At 48.6% G+C, this 22,243-nt stretch overlaps 1 protein-coding gene across 1 annotated transcript in view; it reads left to right on the forward strand.

The window, feature by feature from the left end:
- The first annotated feature begins 8,531 nt into the window (after positions 1 to 8,531).
- Positions 8,532 to 22,243, forward strand: part of Ehd1 (EH domain containing 1) — a 30,126-nt gene continuing 16,414 nt past the window's right edge. Inside the window, exons 1-2 of the mRNA XM_004656640.3 lie at positions 8,532 to 9,025; positions 16,972 to 17,069. Of these exons, the coding sequence (XP_004656697.1) occupies positions 8,622 to 9,025; positions 16,972 to 17,069 (502 nt within the window). The 5' untranslated portion in view covers positions 8,532 to 8,621. The remainder of the gene's footprint in view (positions 9,026 to 16,971; positions 17,070 to 22,243) is intronic.

Consider the following 22,243-nt stretch of genomic DNA (forward strand, 5'->3'; position numbering starts at 1 on the left):
GCCCTAAACCTCACTTTCGGAGCCAGAGCCCCTGGAGAGGGGCGGGGACCCTGCTGCTTCCCAGGACCAGCTCAGCAACTTCCCAGGGCCCCCCCTTGGCCTCACTTCAGGCAGACCAGCTGGTGGTAGTGATAGGCCAAGAGTCTCTCCTCTCCCAAAACCTAGGGGGACGCTTACCACTGTAAATTAATATGCTGAGTTCTTGTGTAACAGCTATGCATCTAGAAAGAAAAAGAAAACCCTTCCATTGTTGGTGCATGTTCGTGATTTTAGCGCTTGGGCTGCTGAGGCAGGAGGACGGACATCAAGGAAGGAAAGAGGGAGGAAAAGAGAACTACACAGCCCAAAACCATATTCATGTATACTTTGTTGAGGTTAGGCACAGGTTTTTTGTTTTGTTTTTCAAGGTAGGGTCTCACTCTAGCCCAGGCCAACTTGTAATTCACTCTGTAGACCCAGGCTGGCCTCATACAGTGATCCGCGACCTCTCTCTGCCTCGGCTCTATGTGGGTGCTCAGGAATCAAACCTGGACTATGAGAGTTTGCAAACGAGTGACTTTAATGGTTCTCTCTCCAGCCCCCTGCTGATGTATTTTATGAATACACTTATTTTCCTTTTTACTATAAATGGGCTTTCGCCACCCCTTTGGGGTTATGAGGAGTGCTGCTGTGTAATGCCTGGATGCTCTGCGAGCCAGCCACCTTAGCAGGTAAGACATCAGACCAAGCCACCTGATGCCAGAAGGGGGGTACAGGCCACTTTGTTTTTCTTTTTGGCAATTGTGAAAGCTTATGTAATGTTGCAAGAAAAGTACAGTAAACACCAACAAGCCCTTTAATTGGATTTTTCAGTACTTTTTTTTTGCCATGACATTTGTTTCCATTGTCTCTTGCTCTCTCATGATTTTCTTTTCTTTTCTTTTCTTTTTTTTTTGTCTTTTTTTTGTTTGTTTGTTTCTTTGATTTTTCGAGGTAGGGTCTTATTCTAGCCCAGGCTGACCTGGAATTCACTATGTAGTCTCAGGGTAGCCTTGAACTCATGGCAGTCCTCCTACCTCTGCCTCCTGAGTGCTGGGATTAAAGGCAAGTGCCACCATGCCCAGCTCCTTTCTTTTTTTCAATGAACATAGTGCATATTGGTCATATTCCCATCAGGTTATACTCTTACATCCCCTCTCTCTAGCCCCTATTCCACTGAGGGCCCTCCTTAGAGGGCTTACTGGTAATCACCGTGGGATTATGAATACACCAGTCTCTGTAGAAGGCACCTTGTGGCTCATATATTTTCTGCCCCCTTTTGTGCAATGTTCTCTGAGTGGAGGGCATGTTATAAGTCTCCTTGAGTGTTGGGCTCTCTCAACAGCCTGTTTTCTGCTTTGATGAGTTTTGTGTCTCCTCAATATCTACCACCCTCTCCCTGAGGAGGTTCTGAGAGAAGCACTCATGCTTAACCTGCCAATTCCTCTGTAATGTCCCCTGGGCTCAGGCGGATGTGATAGAGGTGCTCTTAGCTAGTGCTGAGGAGTCCTTTTTTTTTTTTTTTTTTTTTTTTTTTTTTAGTTTTTTGAGGTAGGGTCTCACTCTAGCCCAGGCTGACCTGGAATTCACTATGTAGTCTCACCATGGCCTTGAACTCACAACGATCCTCCTACCCCTACCTCCCAAGTGCTGGGATTAAAGGTGTGAGCCACCACCCCCAGCTGGGAGTCCACTTTCTTTTCCTGTCATACTGATCAGTCTTCATATGTGTTTTCTGAACCACTGGAGACTAACATGTAGTTCATGACCCTTCACCCTTAAAGATTTCAACATGTATCTCTTAAGAAAAATTATACTCTTACACAACCACAAAAGTTACTAAATTTAGGTCTGCCACACTGATGCAATGCTGTCCACTTCCAAAAGTCACTGGCTGTCCTGGTCCCTGGAAACCAAGCTCACATTCTTTTGTCATGTCTCTTCTATTATTTAATCTGGAACCATTCTCTCTCTTTTGCCAGGTAGGGTCTCACTGTAGTCCAGGCTGACCTGGATTCACTATGTAGTCTCAGGGTGGCCTCAAACTCATGGCGATCCTCCTACCTTTGCCTCCTGAATTTGTTGGGATTAAAGATGTGCGCCACCACGCCTGGCTCTTTCTCTATGTCTTTTAAAGGAGAGTGAGAAGAGAGAGGAGAGAAAGAGAATTAGTCCACCAGGGCCTCCAGCCACTTTAATTGAACTACCAATGCATGTGCTTTGTGCAAATGTGTAACCTTGTGCATCTGGCTTATGTAGAATCTGTAGAGTAAAACATGGGTCCTGTTTTTCAAGGTAGGGTCTCACTGTAGCCTAGGCTGACCTGGAATTCACTATATAGGCTCAGGCTGGTGATCAGGCTGGGTGAGTTCAGGGTTATCCTGGACAATTTAGTGAGACCCTGTTATAAAGTGAAAAGGAAAAAGCCCACAATGGCTGGCTGTGGTGGTGCACATTTTTAATCTCAGCACTTTGGAGGCTGTGGTATGAGGATCGCCATGACTTCAAGGCCATCCTAGGCTACAAACAAAGTGAGCTCAAGGTCAGCTTGGGCTGGAGTGATACCCTATCTAGGAAAAAAAAAGAAAAGAAAAGAAGCTGGGGCGATGGCCCAGTGGGTAAAAGCTCAGCAACTTGAGCTCAGATCTCCATAAATGCCACATATGATGGTGCATGTTTGTAATACCAGCGCTCCGGAGCTGGAGACAGACAGAACCCCTGGGTTCAGTGGCCAGCTAGACCAGCCAAAACTGGTTAGCTTTGGATCCAGTGAGAGACCCTGTCTCAATAAGTAGGATGGGGAAAGCTGGGCATGGTGGCGTACGTCTTTAATCCCAGCACTCGGGAGGCAGAGGTAGGAGGATCGCTGTGAGTTCGAGGCCACCCTGAGACAAAACAGTGAATTCCAGGTCAGTCTGAACTAGAGTGAAACCCTCAAAGAAAAAACAAGCAAAAAATTAAAAATAAATGGGATGGGGAGTGATAGAGGAAGATGCCAGATGTTAACCTCTGGCCTTCACATGTACATACACACACATTCATGTGTCCATACACATGCTAACCACACACACACACACACCACCTCCACACAAAAAATTAAAAATAAAAAAGTAGGCAGAGCTAGACGTGGTGGTGCACACCTTTAATCCCAGCACTAGGAGGCACAAGTAGGAGGATCACAGTGAATTAGAGGCCAGCCTGGGACTGCAGAGTTAGTTCAAGGTCAGCCTGGGCTAGAGACCCTCTCTCGAAAACCAAAATTCAAGATAAATACAAAAACAGTTGGGTTTGGTGGCACACACTGGTAATCCTAGTATTCCAGAGGCAGAGGTAGGAAGATCTTGAGTTCAAGGTTAGCCAAAGCTACAGAGTGAGACTTTGTCTCAAAACAAAGAGAAGAGGTTTTTATGCAAGCTTGGCAACATCAGCCTGCAGGCAGGGACAACATGTAACACATATGCTTGGCCCCAGGGCTATGTGAGGTGTGAGCCTCAGGAGGGACACCTTACAATTCTGCCTGGGCTGAGCAAAGATAGGATGATGATCGCCATGAGTTTGAGGCCACCCTGAGAGACTACATAGTGAATTCCAGGTCAGCCTAGCTTAGAGCGAGACCCTACCTTGAAAAAGACCCTACCTGGCATAATGACCAAAGGTCAAGAGAGGTGTTTCTGGAACTGAGGGGCAGGAAAGCAAGTGGATAAACAGGTGACAAAGGCCTGACCCAAATTTTGGGAGGGGTCCCACTGCATACAGAGCTTGGCACTCATGGCCTCGGTACAAGGCTCTGGCTTCCAGACTGTTAGGGTAGGACAAAGAAGATGCAGTCAGGGGAAGGTTTCAGGGCAATGAGAGAGACTGTCAGCTAGCAGGAGGATTGAGTCAGCCACATGGCCCACTCATCAACCACCTATAAGGAGATGCGGATGGTCAGTAGAAGGCTTGGAGGGTAGTTTGCATGCAAAGTCTGGCCCCTTGGGAGGTGTGGGTGTGAGAGGCTGGGCCACGGTCGGAAGATCTGTGCTTAGTGAAGATGAGCTGGGTTCTTAGCCCTGGTGCTTTCTGTGACATGCAGATGGGGACACTATTACTCTCTGGACCTCAGTATGTGAGGCCCACAAGGAGACTTAGAGTAGTCCCCAGGCATGGGAGAGACAGGACAGAGGCCACGGTAGGGGAGAGGTGGATGGAGCAGGTCAGAGACTTGTTCTTGCATCCACAAGATGGCCCCCTCCCTGCCCAAGGATATGAGCAGGGCTCCCTTGCAGTATGCTCACAACAGAAACATCCCTACACGTCATTTGTGCTTTCAGGAAGATGGGCCTGGGAACAACTGGTTTTCTTTAATTTTTTTAAAAGTTTTTATTTATTTGAGAGTGACAGAGAGAGAAAGAGGCAGAGAGAGAGAGGAAGAGAGAATGGGCCCATCAGGGCCTCCAGCCACTGCAAACGTACTCCAAATGCATGTGCCACCTTGTGCATCTGGCTTACATTGGTACTGGGGAATCGAGCATCGAACTGGGGTTCTTAGGCTTCACAGGCAAGTGCTTAACTGCTAAACCATCTCTCCAGCCCAATTTTTTGTTCTTGCTTTTTTGATAGGGTCTTGCTTTAGCCCAGGCTGACCTGACATTCACTACATAGTCTCGGGTTGTCCTTGATCCTCCTACCTCTGCCTCCCAGAGTGCAGACGGCTGGTGAGCTTTAGGGCAGAGTCTCCTCCAGCCTGTTTCTTGCCAAAAGGCTCTGAATCTGTTCTCTGCTCTGCCTCCTGCCTGACCTTGCAGGTGGGATGATCAGTGTGAAAAGAGGCCAGTGTTGAGATTCCAAAAGCCCCCTTCTTATTCAGTCTGAGCTTCTTCAGGAAAGTCACTGGACACCCTGGGGCCTCAGATTCTTTTTCTCTTTGGTATTTGAGAGCAAGTAGGATCCCTGCCAGCTCTAGAGACCCCAACATGCATTGGAACAGAACCTCTTAGTTGTTGACCTTGTTTTGGCAGAACTGATCTGCTGCCAAATCTGCTCAGGACTGAGGGAACCGAAGCTTGTGCGTGTGTGCAGTTTTTCTGTGGAAGAGTGAACAACTGCTTGGCCCAGAGAGACCTAAGTGCTTCCGGCTACTCCCAGCCCAGTTCTTCTGCCATATTTGGAGAAAAAAAAAAACCTCCCTTTTTCTTTTTTTCTTTTGTTTTTTAAGTTGTCTTTAGGGACACTATAGATACCCTCCTAGGCCAATAGGCGACAGAACAGAACACTTTGAAGCAAGGCAACATAGGGCAGTGCCTGATCTCACTGGCAGTGGGGGATGGGCATGGCTTCTGAGATAGAAGGAAACTATTGAAATCCTGTCCCTCCACGCTGGACCGAGAAGATTGGCAGAAAGTGAAACAGCAGAGAAACCCAAAGTGAAATGGTTCCTTCTACAGGTTCCAAAACTTTCCCACCACAGAAAATGTCCCATTCAAAAACCACCAAGGAAATTGGGACAGCTTCACAATCTGGGGCACTACATGATAAGGAAGTCATCCAGGACACAGGGAATCGGGAAACTGATTCCTTGCCCCTTGAGCCTCATCAGGGAAAGAGGGAAGCAGGGAGGAGCTAGGAGGGAGGGAGAGCCCTTCTTCTAGTCTCTGAACTCCTTGGGCAAAATCAAGTGGACATATACAACAGGGTCCCGGTTTCACTTATAAATAACCCAGGAACATTTTGTTTTCAATTATCTGGAGCTGGGTTTTCCCAGTACACAAGACTCTAGGGAGAGATGAAAACCATAGTGTGTCCATGTGAGTGTTGCTGGGGGACAGAACTCCACATTCAGACAGCTTAACAACCATCTCATTTAAGGTCCCCTGCCTCAGGCCCTTCCCTGGACCAGCCCTGAAATTACATCTCCGGGGTGGATCCCTCATCACTGCTGTGTAGGAGGCAAATCTTTTGGCTTCTAAGCCTGGCTGAGGAAGTTGGGACTGGGCCTGCCGGAAGCTCTGATCACCAGTTGGCACACAGCATCTGGTGATAGTTCTTGTCCAGGAATATCCATCACTTTTATTTTCCCCTCCAAAGTAGTGTCTCACTGTAGCCCAAGCTAACCTGGAATTTACTATGTAGTCTCACGTTGACCTTGAACTTACATCACGGCACTCCTCCTACCTCTGCCTCCCAAGTGCTGGGGTTAAAGGCATGTGCCACCATGTCCAAAAATATCTTTTGTTTTTTTGTTTTTCGAGGTAAGGTCTCACTCTAGCCCAGACTGACCTGGAATTCACTCTGTAGTCTCAGGGTGGCCTCAAACTCACAGCAATCCTACCTCTGCCTCCTGAATGTTGGGATTAAAGGTGTGTGCCACCACACCTGGCCCAGAAATATCTTTTGAGAACATCTCCTTCCCTCTAAAAAAAATTTCATGGCTTCCATGTTTTCTGATTGAGGAAAATAATGCTAATGAAATCCCAGATGAAAACAGGAAGTTAGGGAACTAGGGCTGCAGGTGGAATGGCCAATATACATGCTTCTGGGTCTCAGATTTGACTTCCTGCCACTGTCCTCACATTGCCTGCCAGCTTTAAAAATTTCTATTTATTTGCATGCATGCACGCATGCACGTGTGTGTGCGCGCGCGCACATGCGCGCTTACTGGGTTACCCTTCCTCAACCTCTCTCTCAGCTGCTGCGGGTCTGTCGCCCCAGCAGCCAGCTACAAACGAATATCCATAGGTTTTACCTGGGTAGCTGGAGAATTGAACTCAGGCTAGCAGGCTTTTCATACATGCACCCTTGACTAGTGAGCAATCTCACCAGCCCCCCTGCCAGCTCTCCTTTTGTGACAGAAGTACTCAGCTCATCAAATTGTTAAATCTTTCAAAAGCCATAAAGTTGGACAGGAGCCTTTCAAGTTCCCAGGTTTTTGTTTGTTTTTTGTATTTGGAGATAGGGTCTCACTCAAGCTCAGGCTACCTAGAACACACTGTAGTCTCAGGCTGGCCTCGAACTCACGACAATCCTCTTATCTCTTCCTCCCTAGTGCTGGGACTAAAGGTGTGAGCCACCACGCACAGCCAGATTTTATTTTTTCCCTCTTCTTTTTCTTGTGGTAGTGGGTGTGGCACCCAATGCTTTGTGCTTGCTAGGCAAGTCCCTATTACTGAGCTACACGCCAGCCCCATAAAGCAATACCTTTATTGTTGTGCTTTAGATTTTGAGACAGGGCCTCACTATATATAGCCCAAGACAGTCTCAAATTGATGAGTTCAAGAGCCCTTTCTGCCTCAGCTATCCAAAAGGACTAAGGACGTCTGTCTACCAGGGCTGCCTCTCCAGGTTCATCTTAAGACTTCTCCAACAGCCCCTAGGCCCTCCTTCTCACTTAGGAGGCCAGATATTGGTTACCTAACAATCACAATTTCCAACGCTCTGACATCACCCACTGAAAATTCTCACCAGTCTGGGAGACAGGCAAGGGGTGTAAGTGTGCCCGGGGATGATGGCTGGGGCATGAACCCCGTGGAACAGCCAGGAACTGGTAAGGAAGTTGGAGCAAAAATGGACAGAACACAAAATGGTAACTGCTTGTGTCCCTGACAGGAAAGCGGAAGTATTTGGGCTTTTAATTTTCCCCTAAATTCCCACAACATTTCCCCTCTTCCACACATAGGGAACTTCCGATTTCACTTCCTCAAAACTTAAGTGGCCAGAGAGCCTCAACTTCCTCTTTGCCCCCTTCCGCAGCTGAAACCCCTCTGAGAAGACCATGTCTTCTCCCCTTGCAGGTCACATCATTTATGTTCTGCACTGCTATGTCCGTCCAACTCCCCATCCCAGACCCGCAGGCTTGGGGGGTGGGGAGGAGGCAGACCTTCCCCATCACATTTCTTCCTTCCGATTTCTCGTTTCCTGATGTCCTCTACTGCTTCCACTACCGCTTTCCCTTCTCTCCCTCCCTAAAGCGGATAAACGAACGGGATGAGCACGAGTGTGGGGAGGGAAAACGAGGGAGAGGAGGCTGCGACTGAGCTGCCGAGGTCCTCCGAAGCTTCTGGAGGCTCTGAGCCGGTGGAAGCAGAAACACTGCGGCGAGGGCGCCGGGGTGTCTAGAGGGAGCGAGTCCACCGGGGCCGGAGGATGCCACGGGCTCCCGCTTTGTGAGCCCCAGCCCCTCCGCGAGGGCCTCGCGTGGGGCAGAAACCAAACAGGTGCGGTTGCCACGGCACCACCCCCGATCATGATCTCGCGAGAGTTGGAATCAGCCAATGGGGTGCTGGGACCCGGAGGACGTGGCACGTGCCTAGGGCGGGGCCAGGGAGGGGTTCCTCCGTTCCACGCCCACTCCGGGGCTGGCCCGGCGGCGGCGGCGGCGGCGGCCGGGGGGCCGGAAATCAGGGCTCGCGCCTATAAAGGGCGCTTGGCAAGGCTCACAAGGTTCACTCAGAAGAGGGCGCCCCTGCCGACCGTGCGCCTGCGCAGTGCGGGCCGGTCCCCGCCCCCCTGCCCCGCCGCCAGCGCCCGCCTCCCACCGGCCGGCCGGCCCCTTCTCAGGAATCCTCTCTCTCAGCTGCCGCCGCCGCCGGTCTGTCCCCGCTGCAGCCAGCTCCGTCTCCGGCAGGATGTTCAGCTGGGTCAGCAAGGATGCCCGCCGCAAAAAGGAGCCGGAGCTCTTCCAGACGGTGGCCGAAGGGCTGCGGCAGCTTTACGCGCAGAAGCTGCTGCCCCTGGAGGAGCACTACCGCTTCCACGAGTTCCACTCGCCCGCGCTGGAGGACGCGGACTTCGGCAACAAGCCCATGGTGCTCCTCGTAGGCCAGTACAGCACGGGCAAGACCACCTTCATCCGGCACTTGATCGAGCAGGACTTCCCGGGGATGCGCATCGGGCCTGAGCCTACCACCGACTCCTTCATCGCCGTCATGCACGGCCCCACCGAGGGCGTGGTGCCCGGCAACGCGTTGGTCGTGGACCCGAGGCGCCCCTTCCGCAAACTCAACGCCTTCGGCAACGCCTTCCTCAACAGGTACCCACTCCTTACCTCTGGGGCGCGAGGGCATCCTGGGTTCCCCGAGTGCGAGGACCCGGCCCTCCCGCGGTCATTCCCCCCCCACACCCCGCTGGCCTTTGTTTCTGAGGATCTACTCCCCCACCCCGCCGCCAGGCCCTAAGCGACCACTCCCAAGGACAGCGTCCCTGTCGTGTCCTGCGTCGGGGGGGGGGGGTGGGTGGCGTTTGGGAATAGACATCGTCCATTATTACTCTGTCACCATGATTTCTGTCACCACCAGAGTCTTTTAGGTTGTCAATTTTAACTTCTCCCGCAGACCCCAGCCCTACTTCCCACAGAACCAGGAAGATAAGCCATTGCTGCCCTCCTCCCTTTCTTGATCCACCACCTTCCTCAGGCTGGAGTCACCCGATTCATTCACTTCCTCCCTCCCTCCTTCTGAGGTCTGTTTTTTAAGTGTCATGGTTTCCCACGACTTGTCTTTGCTGATGTGTGTCCATTTCACCTCCCGTTGGTGGTGTGTAGGAAGGTACAAGTAGGATGTCCTGTGCTCTGCTAATCTGAGGGCAGCCCCTTGGAGTCAGGGAACAGATGTGGTTGAACACCTCTTCCAAGGAAAGCCCTTAGCGTAAGTCAGTGCTGCCTGGAAGGGCTTCAGAAAGGGGTAGGTAGCCCTGAAATGAGATTTGGACCTTGCTTTCCAACTGTAGTGTTGCCGGGAAGGTTCTGTAACCTGCTGGGGTCTCCATTTCCCTAGTGAAAAGAGGTGAGATGAGATTCTGCCCCTGGGGATGCTATGAGTGGAGTGCAGTGGTCTCATCTTGGAGTTTCTATGCCCAGGATCGCTTTCCTGTAAAGGAACTCAGGCATCCTACCCCCACCCCCAGAAGGCATGACCGGACTCAGACCCTGCCCTCTGCTCCTTTTTCAAAGAGTGACTCCGCATGCCTTTCGATGTCCACATTTTACATCAAGGGAAGAGCCCAGGAAAGAATCTGAATCCTGCTTTCCAGGTCTCCACCCTGCTGAGCACATTCCTATGCAGACACTGTCCAGGCGCACAGGGCGGGCCAGCTTGTCCAAGAGCTAGCCTGTTGCCAGGCCTGCCTCTCTGCACGCAGCTGACCTTTAATATTGTCTTTTTGTCCCGTCTAGGCATTTCAGCCTACCCTGTTAGGCAAACACCATCAGCCCCAGACTTAACCAGCTCTGTCCTCACAGTCCTGCAGCTGACAGGGCTGAGTGTTACTGCCGGGTATTAGTCAAACATGTACAAACTGCAAGTAATGGGAGTCACTGTTCTTGTGAGGCATTTGACTGCTGTGTTTGGTGGTCGACTCCTTAGGAATTTATTTTATTTTATTTTTTTTGGTTTTTCGAGGTAGGGTCTTACTCTAGCTCAGGCTAACATGGAATTCACTATGTGGTCTCAGGGTGGCCTCAAACTCACGGCAATCCTCCTACCCATGCCTCCTGAGTGCTGGGATTAAAGGTATGCACCACCACACCCGGCAACTCTTTAGGGTTTTGGAAGTGGCAGGAAAGCTTGCTATCCTGACCCCTGCCACTCTTAACGTCTTCAGTTATTATGAGGGCAGACCCCCTTTTGGGAGGAGAAATTGGCCATATGACCAATTTGGAAACCAAGAGGTTCAGAGCCAGGAGAATCTCGGACACCATCTCCATAGCCCATAGCTTGATGGCTCTGGAAACTGAGCCTCAAAAGGGCCCAGCGGAATTGTTCAAGTCACCAACTATCAAGTTAAGGCCAAGCTGATTGTCTGGCCTTTATGTACCCACTTCTGTGACTGCCCCTAAAAGAAATGCTTTGGGAGCTCCTGGTTAGAGTTGGGCACTTTGATGATGTGGGGGATCTAAGAACCATGCCTTTATTTATTGATTGATTGATTGATTGATTGATTGAGGTAGAGTTTCACTGTAGTCCAGGCTGACCTGGAATTCACTATGTAGTCTCAGGGTGGCCTCAAACTCATGGTGATCCGCCTACCTCTGTCTGCCTCCCAAGTGCTGGGATAAAATGCATGCATCACCACACCTGGCTCGTGGGTTGTTGTTTTTTTTAATATATATGTTTTAAGATTCTATTTTTACTTAGTTATTAGAGACAGAGAAAGAGGGAAAGAGAAACAGAGAGTGAGAATGGGTATGCCAGGACCTCTAGCCACTGCAAACGACCTCCAGATACATGTGCCACCAGGGGCATCTGACTTATGTGGGACCTGGAGAATCAAACCTGGGTTCTTTGGCTTTGCAAGCAACTGCTTTAACTGCTAAGCATCTCTTCAGCCTGATTTTTTTTTTTCCAATTAAAAAATATTTCTTGCCGGGCGTGGTGGCTCACGCCTTTAATCCCAGCACTCAGGAGGCAGAGGTAGGAGGATCACTGTGAGTTCAAGGTCACCCTGAGACAGCAGAGTGAATTCCAGGTCAGCCGGAACTAGTGTGAGACCCTACCTCGAAAGAAAAAAAACCCAAAACAAATTTTTATTTATTTGTGAGAGAGAAGGCAGATATATAGAGAGAATGGGCATGCCAGGGCCTCTAGCTACTGCAAAAGAACTTCAGATGCATGTGCCACCTCGTGCCTCTGGCTTATGTGGGTACTAGGTAATCGAACCTGGGTTCTTCTGCTTCGTGGGCAAGCGCCTTAACCACTAAGCCATCTCTAGCCCAAACCACTTAAAAAATTATTTACCAAAAAACAAAAACCCACCAGTTGTGGTAGCACACATCTTCACTTAATCTCAGAATTTAGGAGGCAGAGGTAGGAGGATTGCTGTGAGGTCAGCCTGAGACTACATAGTGAATTTTAGGTCAGCCTGATCTAGAACGAGACCCTAACTTGAAAAAAAAAAAATTATTTGAATGTGCATGTATGTATAAGGACATGCTAAAGTCTCTTGCCACTGCAGACAGAACATCTGTGCCAGGCTTTATGTGGATGGCTGGGAAAGTAAGTGCCTTTAACAAGTGTTGAGCCCTCTCCCCAGCCCTAAGAATAACTTTTTAAAATATTTTATTTTTTTTATTTTATTTTATTTTTGGGGGGTTTTTCGAGGTAGGGTCTCACTCTAGTCCAGGCTGACCTGGAATTAACTCTGTAGTCTCAGGGTGGCCTTGAACTCACGGCGATTCTCCTACCTTTGCCTCCCGAGTGCTGGGATTAAAGGCGTGCGCCACCACGCCCGGCTCATTTTATTATTTTTGTTTATTTATTTGAGAGAGGGAAAGAGGCTGAGAGAGAGAGAGAATGGGTGCACCAGGGCTTCCAGCTACTGCAGACAAACTCCAGACGGATCTGGCCTACATGGGTCCTGGGGAATCAAACTGAAGTCCTTTGGCTTTGCAAGCAAGTGCCTTAACCGCTAAGCCATCTCTCCAGCACCAACCCCCTTTTTTTTGTTTTTTTTGAGATAGGGTCTCGCACTAGCCCAGGCTGATCTGGAATTCATTATGTAGTCTCATGGTGGCCTTGAATTTAGGGCCATCCTTCTACCTCAGTCTCCCAAGTGCTGGGATTAAAGGCATGCCACATCCAGCTGAGAATCACTTTTATTTTCTTCTTGCCACCACCCAATCTCCAATGGTTCCCTGAATGCTGGTGCAGGCTAAAGCTAGAGCTGTGCCAGGATGTGCAGTACATGGGTCATGGGTGCCACCAGCCAGGGAGGACTGTAACAAAGGGGGCCTTTTCTCCTGAATGGCTACTCAGAGATAGTCAGATGGTGCAGACTTAGGCAGGCAGTCAAGGAGTCCTAAGAGGGATTTGTGAAAACTCCTTGTGTAAGTAGGACTGCCCACTTGTAGTGTGAGTTGGGATGGAAGGCATCTTTCCTGTTGCCTTGTTTTCCCTACATTCCCTGTGCTCTGCAGAGCACCATGTTCCTGGTCCCACAGATATTCTTTTTTTATTTTTGATTTTTTGAGGTAGGGTCTTGCTGTAGCCCAGGCTGACCTGGAATTCACTATGTAGTTGCAGGGTGGCCTTGAATTCACAGCAGTCCTCCTACCTCTGCCTCCCGAGTGCTGGGATTCAAGGCGTGCCCCACCACGCCTGGCTTGATATTTTCTTTTTATGCATATTACTTTTTAGAGCCTCTTCCACTCTTCCTTTTCTCTCTCTCTTTCTCTCTCTTTTTTTCTCCCCAGAGGTAGTGTCTCACTCTCCCAGGGTGACCTGCAGTTCACTATGTAGTCTCAGGGTGGCCTTGAACTCAATGCGATCATCCTCCTACCTCAGCCTCCCTAGTGCTGGGATTAAAGGTATGTGCCGCCATGCATGGTTTCTTTTTCTTTTAAATATATTCAATTATTTGGGAGAGAGTGACTATGGGCGTGCTAGGGCCTCTTGCCACTGCAAACAAACTCCAGACTTAATGCACCACTTTGTGCATCTGGTGTTACATGAGTACTGGGGAATAAAACCCCGGCCTTCTGTCAGGCTTTGCAAACAAATGCCTTTAATCAGTGAGCCATCTCTCTAGCCCTATTCTTTTCTTTTTTTGGTTTTCGAGGTAGGGTCTCACTGTAGCCCAGGCTGACCTGGAATTCACTATTCACTTTGTAGTCTCAGAGTGACCTCCAACTCACAGCAATCCTCCAACTCACAGCACTCTACCTCCCGCATGCTGGGATTAAAGGCATGTGCCACCATGCCTAGCCCATTTAAAAAAAAATTATTATTTATTTGAGAGAGAGAGAAAGGCAGAGAGAGGGAGAGAATGGATGTGCCAGGGCATCCAGCCACAGCAAACGAACTCCAGACACATGTACCACCTTGTGCACCTTGACTTACCAGAGACCCTAGGGAATTGAACCTAGGTCCTTAGGCTTTGCTATCAAGCACCTTAACTGCTAAGCCTTCTCTCCAACCCTGTTTGTTTGTTTGTTTGTTTGTTTGTTTGTTTGTTTGTTTGTTTTATGAGGTAGGGTCTTGCTCTACTCCAGGTTGACCTGGAATTCACTATGTAGTCTCAGGGTGGCCTCGAACTCAAGGCGATCTTCTACCTCCGCCTCCTGAGTGTTGGGATTAAAGGTGTGGTCTACCATGTCCCGCCCCACTTCTCTCTTTCTTCTGTCATCTTTTTTTCCAGTGAGCCCATTCCTGAGTGAGAGGGAAGTCTAGGTTTGGCACACAGTGACTTACAGCTCTTGGGCTCTAGGCTGACCTTGTGAGTATGTACCCAGAAGGTTTGCTTTCCCCAGACCTGGTTTTGCTCTTTTGCAATTGGAGGTGTCACCTCTTTTACCCAGGCCAGCTGCTTACACAGCCTCTGGGCTACCCACCCACCAGTCACTTGGGGAATGGAACCACAGGAGAAGCTCAACAGGCTGAGTGTACCCCCACTGTTGGAAGGGCTGCTTTGAGCTTGTGCCTTACAGATAATGGGTCTGTATTTCTTTCCTCACAATACCATTCTTTTTCCCAAGGTTTTTTTTTTTTTTTTTTAAGGTAGGGTCTTTCTTTAGCCCAGGCTAACCTGGAATTCACTGTGTATTCTCAGGATGGCCTTGAATTTATGATGATTCTGCTACCTCTGCCTTCCAAGTGATGGTATTAAAGACATGCACCACCAAAATAAAATAATAAAAAGACATGGCCACCAATGCCTGGCTGTTTTGAATTTTGTTGTTGTTGTTTTGAGGCAGGGTCTCACTCTAGCCCAGGCTGATCAGGAATTTTTTATGTAGTCTCAGGGTAGCCTCACACATGGTGATCCTCCTACCCCTGCCTCCAAAGTGCTGAGATTAAAGGTATGTGCCACCACACCTGGCTTAATATTTTTATTTGCAGGCTGGAGAAATGGCTTAGTGTTTAAGGCACTTGCCTGCAAAGACTAAGGACTCAGGTTCAATTCCTCAGAACCTACATAAGACCTATGGACAAAGGTGGAACAGGCATCTGGAGCTCATTACAGTGGGCTGGAGGCCCTGGTGTGCCTATTCTCTATCTGCCTCTTTCTCTCAAGTAAATAAATTAAATTAAAAAAATATTTTGGGGGCTGGAGAGGTAGCTTAGCAGTTAAGGTGTTCACCTGTAAAGCCAAAGGATACCATTTCGACCCTCCAGGACCCACATAAGCCATATGCACAAGGGGGCTCATGCATCTAGAGTTTGTTTGCAGTGGCTGTAGGCCCTGGTACAACCATTCTTTTTCTCTCTCTCTCAAATAAATAAATAAAAATAAAGTTAATTTTTTTTTTTTTTTTTTTTTTTTACTTGCAAGGAGAGAGAGCAAGAGACAGAATGGGCACACTGGGGCCTCTGGCTACTGCAAATGAACTCCAGGTGCATGTGCCACTTTGTGCATCTGGCTTTACGTGGGAACTGGGAAATCAAACTGAGGTCCTTAGGTTTTGCAGGCAAATGCCTTAATCATTGAACCATCTCTCCAACCCAAGCCTTTTAAAAATATTTATTTATTTATTTGAGAGAGAGAGAAAGAGGCAGAGTGTGTGAGATTATGGTTGCCCCTTGGCCTCCAGCCACAGCAAATAACTCCAGACACATGCGCCTCTGTGTGTATCTGGCTTATGTAGATGCTGGGGAGTTGAACCTAGGTCCTTTGGCTTTACAGTCAAATGCCTTAATCACTAAACCATCTCTCCAACTTTTTTTTTTTTTTTTGGCTGCTGTTGTTTTTGAGGTAGCATTTCACTGTAGCCCAGGCTGAATTTTAAATACATATATATGTTTAGAGGTAGGGTCTCACTGTAGCCCAGACTGAGCTGGAACTCACTACGTAGTCTTACACTTGCCTCGAATTCACAGTGATCCTCATACATCCGTCTCCAGAGTGGTGCCTGGCGTAACAATATTTTTAAAAACATTTTTTATTTATTTATGAGACAGATGGAGATAGAGAATATATGGGATTGCCAAGGCTTTTTGCCACTACAAACTAACTCTATGCATTTGGCTTTACATGTGTACTGGGGAATCAAACCTCAGCCACAGGCAAGTGCCTTTAACTGCTGAGCCATCTCCCTAACCCATCTTTTTTTATTTTGTTTTTTCGAGGTAGGGTCTCACTCTAGCCCAGGCTGACCTAGAATTCACTGTGTAGTCTAAGGGTGCCCTCAAACTCACAGTGATCCTCCTACCTCTGCCTCTCAAGTGCTGGGATTAAAGGCGTGCGCCACCACGCCCAGCCAGCTTTTTTTTTTTTTTTTTCATGTATTTGTGTCTGTGTGCTTGTGCAAGGGCCTCTTGCCATTGAAAATGAATGCTGACCTATGTGGGTGGCTTGATAATTGAACCTGGGCCACTACTAACCATCACAGTCTCTTCACCCAGGCAGTCGAGTAAAAGGGGAGGGCTGGTCCCATCAGCAGTAGGAAAAAACCACTCCCCTCACTAGCATGTGGGAATTCAGCCAAGCATTTGAAATTATTTTTATTGATTTTGAGACAAAGTCTTGCTATGTATCCCTGGCCTGGCCTGGAATTCACTGTGTAAACTAGACTGGTGTCTAATTTATAGCAATCCTCTTGCCTCTGTCTCCTGAGTGCTGGGATTGTAGGCATGTCCCACCATGCCTGGGTGAATATTTAATATGGAATCACAAGGTCACAAAGCCATACTTCTGTTTCCTTTAGGAACTGAAGAGTGACTTAGGATCATGCATTTCTTACTGACAAGTCAGCAGCTTGAAAGTGGAACTCGCCAGCAGTTGGGCATTTGGACCCTCCTGGTTGCATTTCAGTTAAGAAAAGATTTGGGGGCTGGGACTCTAGCTCAGTATGGAGCACTTGCTCTGGCATACATGAGGTCAGCTATCCTGGAAAGTAGGCCAGTAGGAAGCCTCCTGCAAGTTCCTTGCTACTGGGAAGAAAGCCAGCGGGGAAGAAGCAAAGGAGGCCAGAAATCCCTCTTCCCATGGTACATGGATCAGCCACAGCCCCATCCTTACTGTTCTCTTGGCTTTGCTCTCCTGTAGGTTCATGTGTGCCCAGCTGCCCAACCCAGTCCTAGACAGTATCAGCATCATCGACACCCCTGGGATCCTGTCTGGAGAGAAGCAGCGCATCAGCAGAGGTAACTGGGTTCTGAGGGCCAGACCCTCTTGCTGCTCTTGAGGTTTCTTTAAAAACACTGTCCAAACTGGGTGTGGTGGCACACGCCCAGCACTCGGGAGGCAGAGGTAGGAGGATTACCATGAGTTTGAGGCACCCTGATACTACACAGTGAATTCCAGGTCAGCCTGAGCTAGAGCAAAACCCTACATCAAAAAACAAACAACAGCCAGGCTTCTGGCACACGCCTATTATAATCCCAGTACTCAGGAGGCAGAGGTAGGAGGACCACCCTGAGATGGTACCTTTTCAAGGCCACCCTGAGATGACATAGTGAATTTCAGGTCAGCTTGAGCTAGAGTGAGACCCTACCTTGAAAAACAAAAACAAAAAAAAAACCAAAAAAAAAAAAAACCCAGAGCCAAGCATGGTGGCACAGACCTTTAATCCCAGCACTTGGGAGGCAGAGGTAGGAGGATTGCCGTGAATTCATGGCCACCCTGAATTTCAGGTCCACTTGGGCTAGAGTGAAACCCTACCTCTAAAAGCCAAAACAAAACAAAAGTCTGTCCAAGTGAGAAGCATCTTTCCTTCACAGTGCTGTCCCTAGAAGACCACAGCTGGCTTCTCCTCCCCTCCCTGGGCTCAGGTGACTAGCAGCCAGCCATGTTCACTGTCCATCTGTATGGCTGGCTGCTTTGGAACCATGAGGCATGTTGGAAACAGGGTGAGTTGGGCCTCTCGGCAGTGCAGTAAGGTGGCAAGGGATTGCCTAATATCTATGTCCAGCCAGCACTGGCTAAAGCTGTGTCTCTAGAGCCACTAAGTTCCTAATAAGTTCAGCCTGCAGGAGTTGTGTGAACCAGCACAGCAAAAAACCCTGTGAGCTGTGTGGTTTCCCTTGGGCGAGTATAGATTTGTTTATATTTGCTTAGCCCTTGCTAGTTAGCAGACTTTGGGGGGCTGTGGACTGGGGTAGGAAGTTTCCTGATGGGCTTTAGTGCTTAGCTATTGCAGTTGTGCCAGTTCCTGGCCAAGTTTTGCCAATTTTCTTTTTTTTTTTTTGGTTTTTTGAGGTAGGGTCTCACTCTGGCTCAGGCTGACCTGGAATTCACTATGTAGTCTCAGGGTGGCCTCGAACTCTCGGTGATCCTCCTACCTCTGCCTCCCGAGTGCTGGGATTAAAGGCGTACGCCACCACGCCCGGCTGCCAATTTTCATTTCCATAAACATGGAAGTAGCACTTTTTCAAAGGTAGTTTAAAGAGGGGATAAGCCTCAGAGAAAAGTGACTGTCAGTGAGATATATGTAATCAGGGACTGAGAGGAGGGGATCCCCAAACCTGGGTACATTGCTTTGAGGACCTGGCTTGGGTCACATTTCTGCCCCTATCCCCTTGGTAGAAGTGGGCTGCCTTCCATAGCCTGAGCTCTCCTAGGAGGAGCATGAGGGCTTGTTAGGAATGGAGTCTGCCACTACAAAGAGGCAAATGAAAAGCCTCACTGTGGATATCATTCAGTGTGTGAAGCCCTAGGTTTAGAGTTCCCAGCACCAGGGGGAAAAGGGAAGCAGGGAAGAGGAATAAGGAGTGAGTGAATGAGAGGAGAGAGAGAGCAAGTAAGGCTCTAATCCCTCCTGTTTCAGCCTCATAGGTTCAAGGAGGGTTTGAGGACCAGTGACCTGGTTTATTTATCATTAACTTGCTGACTTTCCTTTGGCCCTTGCCCTCTTGGTTGCCCTGTGGTGGGTGCTTACAGCTGAAGCTAGCAGTCTGGGATTGGCTGTTGGAAAGTGTGAGCTTTGTACTTTTTCCAGGCTCTGGACCCTGGCTAACATGTTTCTTCAGAGCACACTGAAGCAGGCTATTGAAAGCACCAGTTAAGTGTTTTTGTTTTGTTTTGTTTTTTTTTCTGAGACAGAGGCTCAACATGTAGCCCAGGCTGGCCTCCAACTCTCCACCCACCTGTGTTACCCTTGGAGTACTGGGATTACAGGTGTGCCCCACTGTGCCCCAGCAGAGTTAAGTTTTTAGGTTTTTCCATTCCTACTGAGAAGTGACACTCTTAGGAGTTCAAGGGAACAGGCTTGGGGAGTTGATAACAATCTAGGGCCACATTTCTTTTTGGGGTGAGGTGGGGAGGTAGCATCTCCCTGTAGCCCAGGCTGACCTGGAACTCAACTCTGTTGAAATCACAGCAGTCCTACCTCAGCCTCTCCAGTACTAGGACTAAAGGCACGTGCCGCCACTTTACTGCTATATTGTTCCAACCTGGTTTTAAGAAGATGCCTGGTGGTGGAAGCATGTAATCCCAGCTACTTGGTAGGCTGAGATAAGAGGAGCACAAGTTTAAGGCATTCCTGGGCTACAGAGAGAGTTCAGGGTTGCTAGTAGAGCCTTTGCCTAGTATGCCTGAGGTTCCTGGTTCAATCCCTAGCATCAAAGAACAAAGAACTTCTGTTTGGTGAGGCCTTCAAGGCTGGAGTGAAGATATTGAGAGGAAGCTTTGGGTTCTTACAGCTTTTGTTTCATGGAAAGTTCAGGAATAGCAATTTCCCCACAACCCTATCACTGCCAGATCCAGACTGGAAAATCTGAGTAAGTTACTCTTAAGAGAACCACATGGGAGTTTGTTCTCAACCTGTACCAGGGCTGAGTTATGTTGGCCTTTGTTTGCAGCAGCAGTTATCTTTTGGCTGACCTGAGGCTCCTGCAGGCTGGCTGTGTGGTAAGTACACAGCTTCAGATAAGGGACAATAGCTCACCCTGGAAGGCTTATCTTACTAGAATGCCACCCCTTGGTGAGGCCTTTGGGGCTGAAGTGAAGGGATGGGAGGGGAAGAGTTTGGGACTTTCTGTGACCCTTGTTGGTTCAAGAAAAGGAGCTCAGAAGTAGCTGAATCCCAGCATTATGTAGTTTACCTGCTCCGCTGCCTTTGATGTCACCTGTGTTCTCAGTTTTAGCAGCCAAGCAGCTCAACCCTGCTCTGGGACTCCTGACCTGCCATTGGGTTGTGTCCTTCCTCACTCTCCTGTTAGGAAGAGAGACATGTGGCAGGGCCTAAACTTGTTCTCTCTAGAAAAAATCACCAAAATGGGCTGGAGAGATGACTTAGCGGTTAAGTGCTTGCCTGTGAAGCCTAAGGACCCCGGTTCGAGGCTCGGTTCCCCAGGTCCCACGTTAGCCAGATGCACAAGGGGGCGCACGCGTCTGGAGTTCGTTTGCAGAGGCTGGAAGCCCTGGCACGCCCATTCTCTCTCTCTCCCTCTACCTGTCTTTCTCTCTGTGTCTGTCTCTCTCAAATGAATAAATAAATAAAAATTTTAAAAAAAATCACCAAAATGATGCTGAAGTAGCCTTAACAATGTGTTAGGGTTGCTGTTTTCTTTCCCCTGTGCTGGAGATCAACCCAAGGCCTCAATCATTCTAAGCAAGCATTATACCACTGAGCCACACCTCCATCCCCACCAGTGTTTTGATTACAGCCTTGGAAGACACTGAGTAACCAGGCAGACCCAGCCCTTAAGTAGCCTGTGCAGATAACACAGGGTGGTGGGGAGCCAGCAGGACGTGCCAAGGTCCCACTGGTCTCATGGGACTACCATGCCCTCCAGAATGACAAGTGAGTCCCTGCAGCTACTTTCCTCTTATCCACAGAAGGCTCCCTCTCATTAGAGGAGGGTTTTCACAATGAAATAGCAAAATTATATCGTTTTGTTTTAATATTTATTTATTTGAGGGGGGAAGGGCATGCCAGAGCCTCCTGCCAGTGCAAACACAAACTCCAGATACATGTGCCACTTTGTGCATCTGGCTTTATGTGTGTGCTGGGGAATTGAACCCAGGTTGTTTGGCTTTATAAGCAAGAGCCTTTAACTGCTGAGGCATTTCTCCAGCCCCAAACCAGTTTTTATTTTTCTTTTTTAAAATATATATATATGTGTATATATATTTTTTTATTTGAGAGAGAGAATGAGCATACTAGGGCCTCCAGTCTCTGTGAATGAACTCCAGATGCATGTGCCACCTTGTACATCTGGCTTACATGAATCATGGGGTATCAAACCTGGGTCCTTTGGCTTTGCAGGCAAGTGCCTTAACTGCTAAGCCAACTCTCCAGCCCTTAAACCAGTTTTTCTAGTTTCCTGCCATAGCTAGCCCTGGCAGTCCTGGTTTAAATGTTACTCATCTAGGGGGCTGGGGAGATGGCCCAGCGATTAAAGCCAGTTGCTTGCAAAGCCTTACCACTCAGGTTCAATTCCCTAGTACCCACGTTAAGGCAGATACACAAAGTGGTGCATTAATCTGGAGTTATTTGCAGGGACAAGAGGCCTTGGCATGCCCATTCTCTCTCAGTATTTCTCTCTCTCTGTCCCCGTCTCTGCTTGAAAATAAGTAAATGAAAATATTAAAAAAAACAAAAAACAGCCAGATGTGGCGGTTTACACCTTTAATCCCAGCACTCAGGAGGCAGAGGCAGAAGGATTGCTGTGAGTTCGAGTCCACCCTGAGACTACATAGTGAATTCCAGGTCAGCCTGAGCTAGAGTGAGACCCTATCTTGAAAAACAAAAACAACAACAAAAACCTGGAGAGATGGCTTAGTTTAGCAGTTAAGGCACTTAGCTGTAACACCTAAGGACCCATGTTCTGCTCTCCAGGTCCCAAAAGGTGATGAAAGTGTGCAAGGTCACATATGTGCACAAGCTAGTGCACGGACACACACATCTGAAGTTCAATTACAGTGGCTGGAGGCCCTGGCACACCAATTCTCTCTCTTTTTTCACTCTTGCTCACTCTCAGTAAAACAAAGGAGGGGGGTGGCAATCAGTTAGGCTTGCCTCCAAAACAAAACAAAAAACACCTGGGCATGGTGACGTACACCTTTAATCCCAGCACAGATGTAGGAGGACTAGGATTTAGGATTTGAAATCTGGCATTAAAAATTTTGGGGGGGGGGGGGGCTGGAGAGATGGTTTAGCGGTTAAGCGCTTGCCTGTGAAGCCTAAGGACCCTGGTTCGAGGCTCGGTTCCCCAGGTCCCACGTTAGCCAGATGCACAAGGGGGTGCACGTGTCTGGAGTTTGTTTGCAGAGGCTGGAAGCCCTGGCGCGCCCATTCTCTCTCTCTCTCCCTCTATCTGTCTTTCTCTCTGTGTCTGACGCTCTCAAATAAATAAATAAATAAAAATTAAAAAAA

The sequence above is a fragment of the Jaculus jaculus genome, chromosome 1 (genome assembly GCF_020740685.1).
Source record: "Jaculus jaculus isolate mJacJac1 chromosome 1, mJacJac1.mat.Y.cur, whole genome shotgun sequence".
NCBI lineage: Eukaryota > Metazoa > Chordata > Mammalia > Rodentia > Dipodidae > Jaculus > Jaculus jaculus.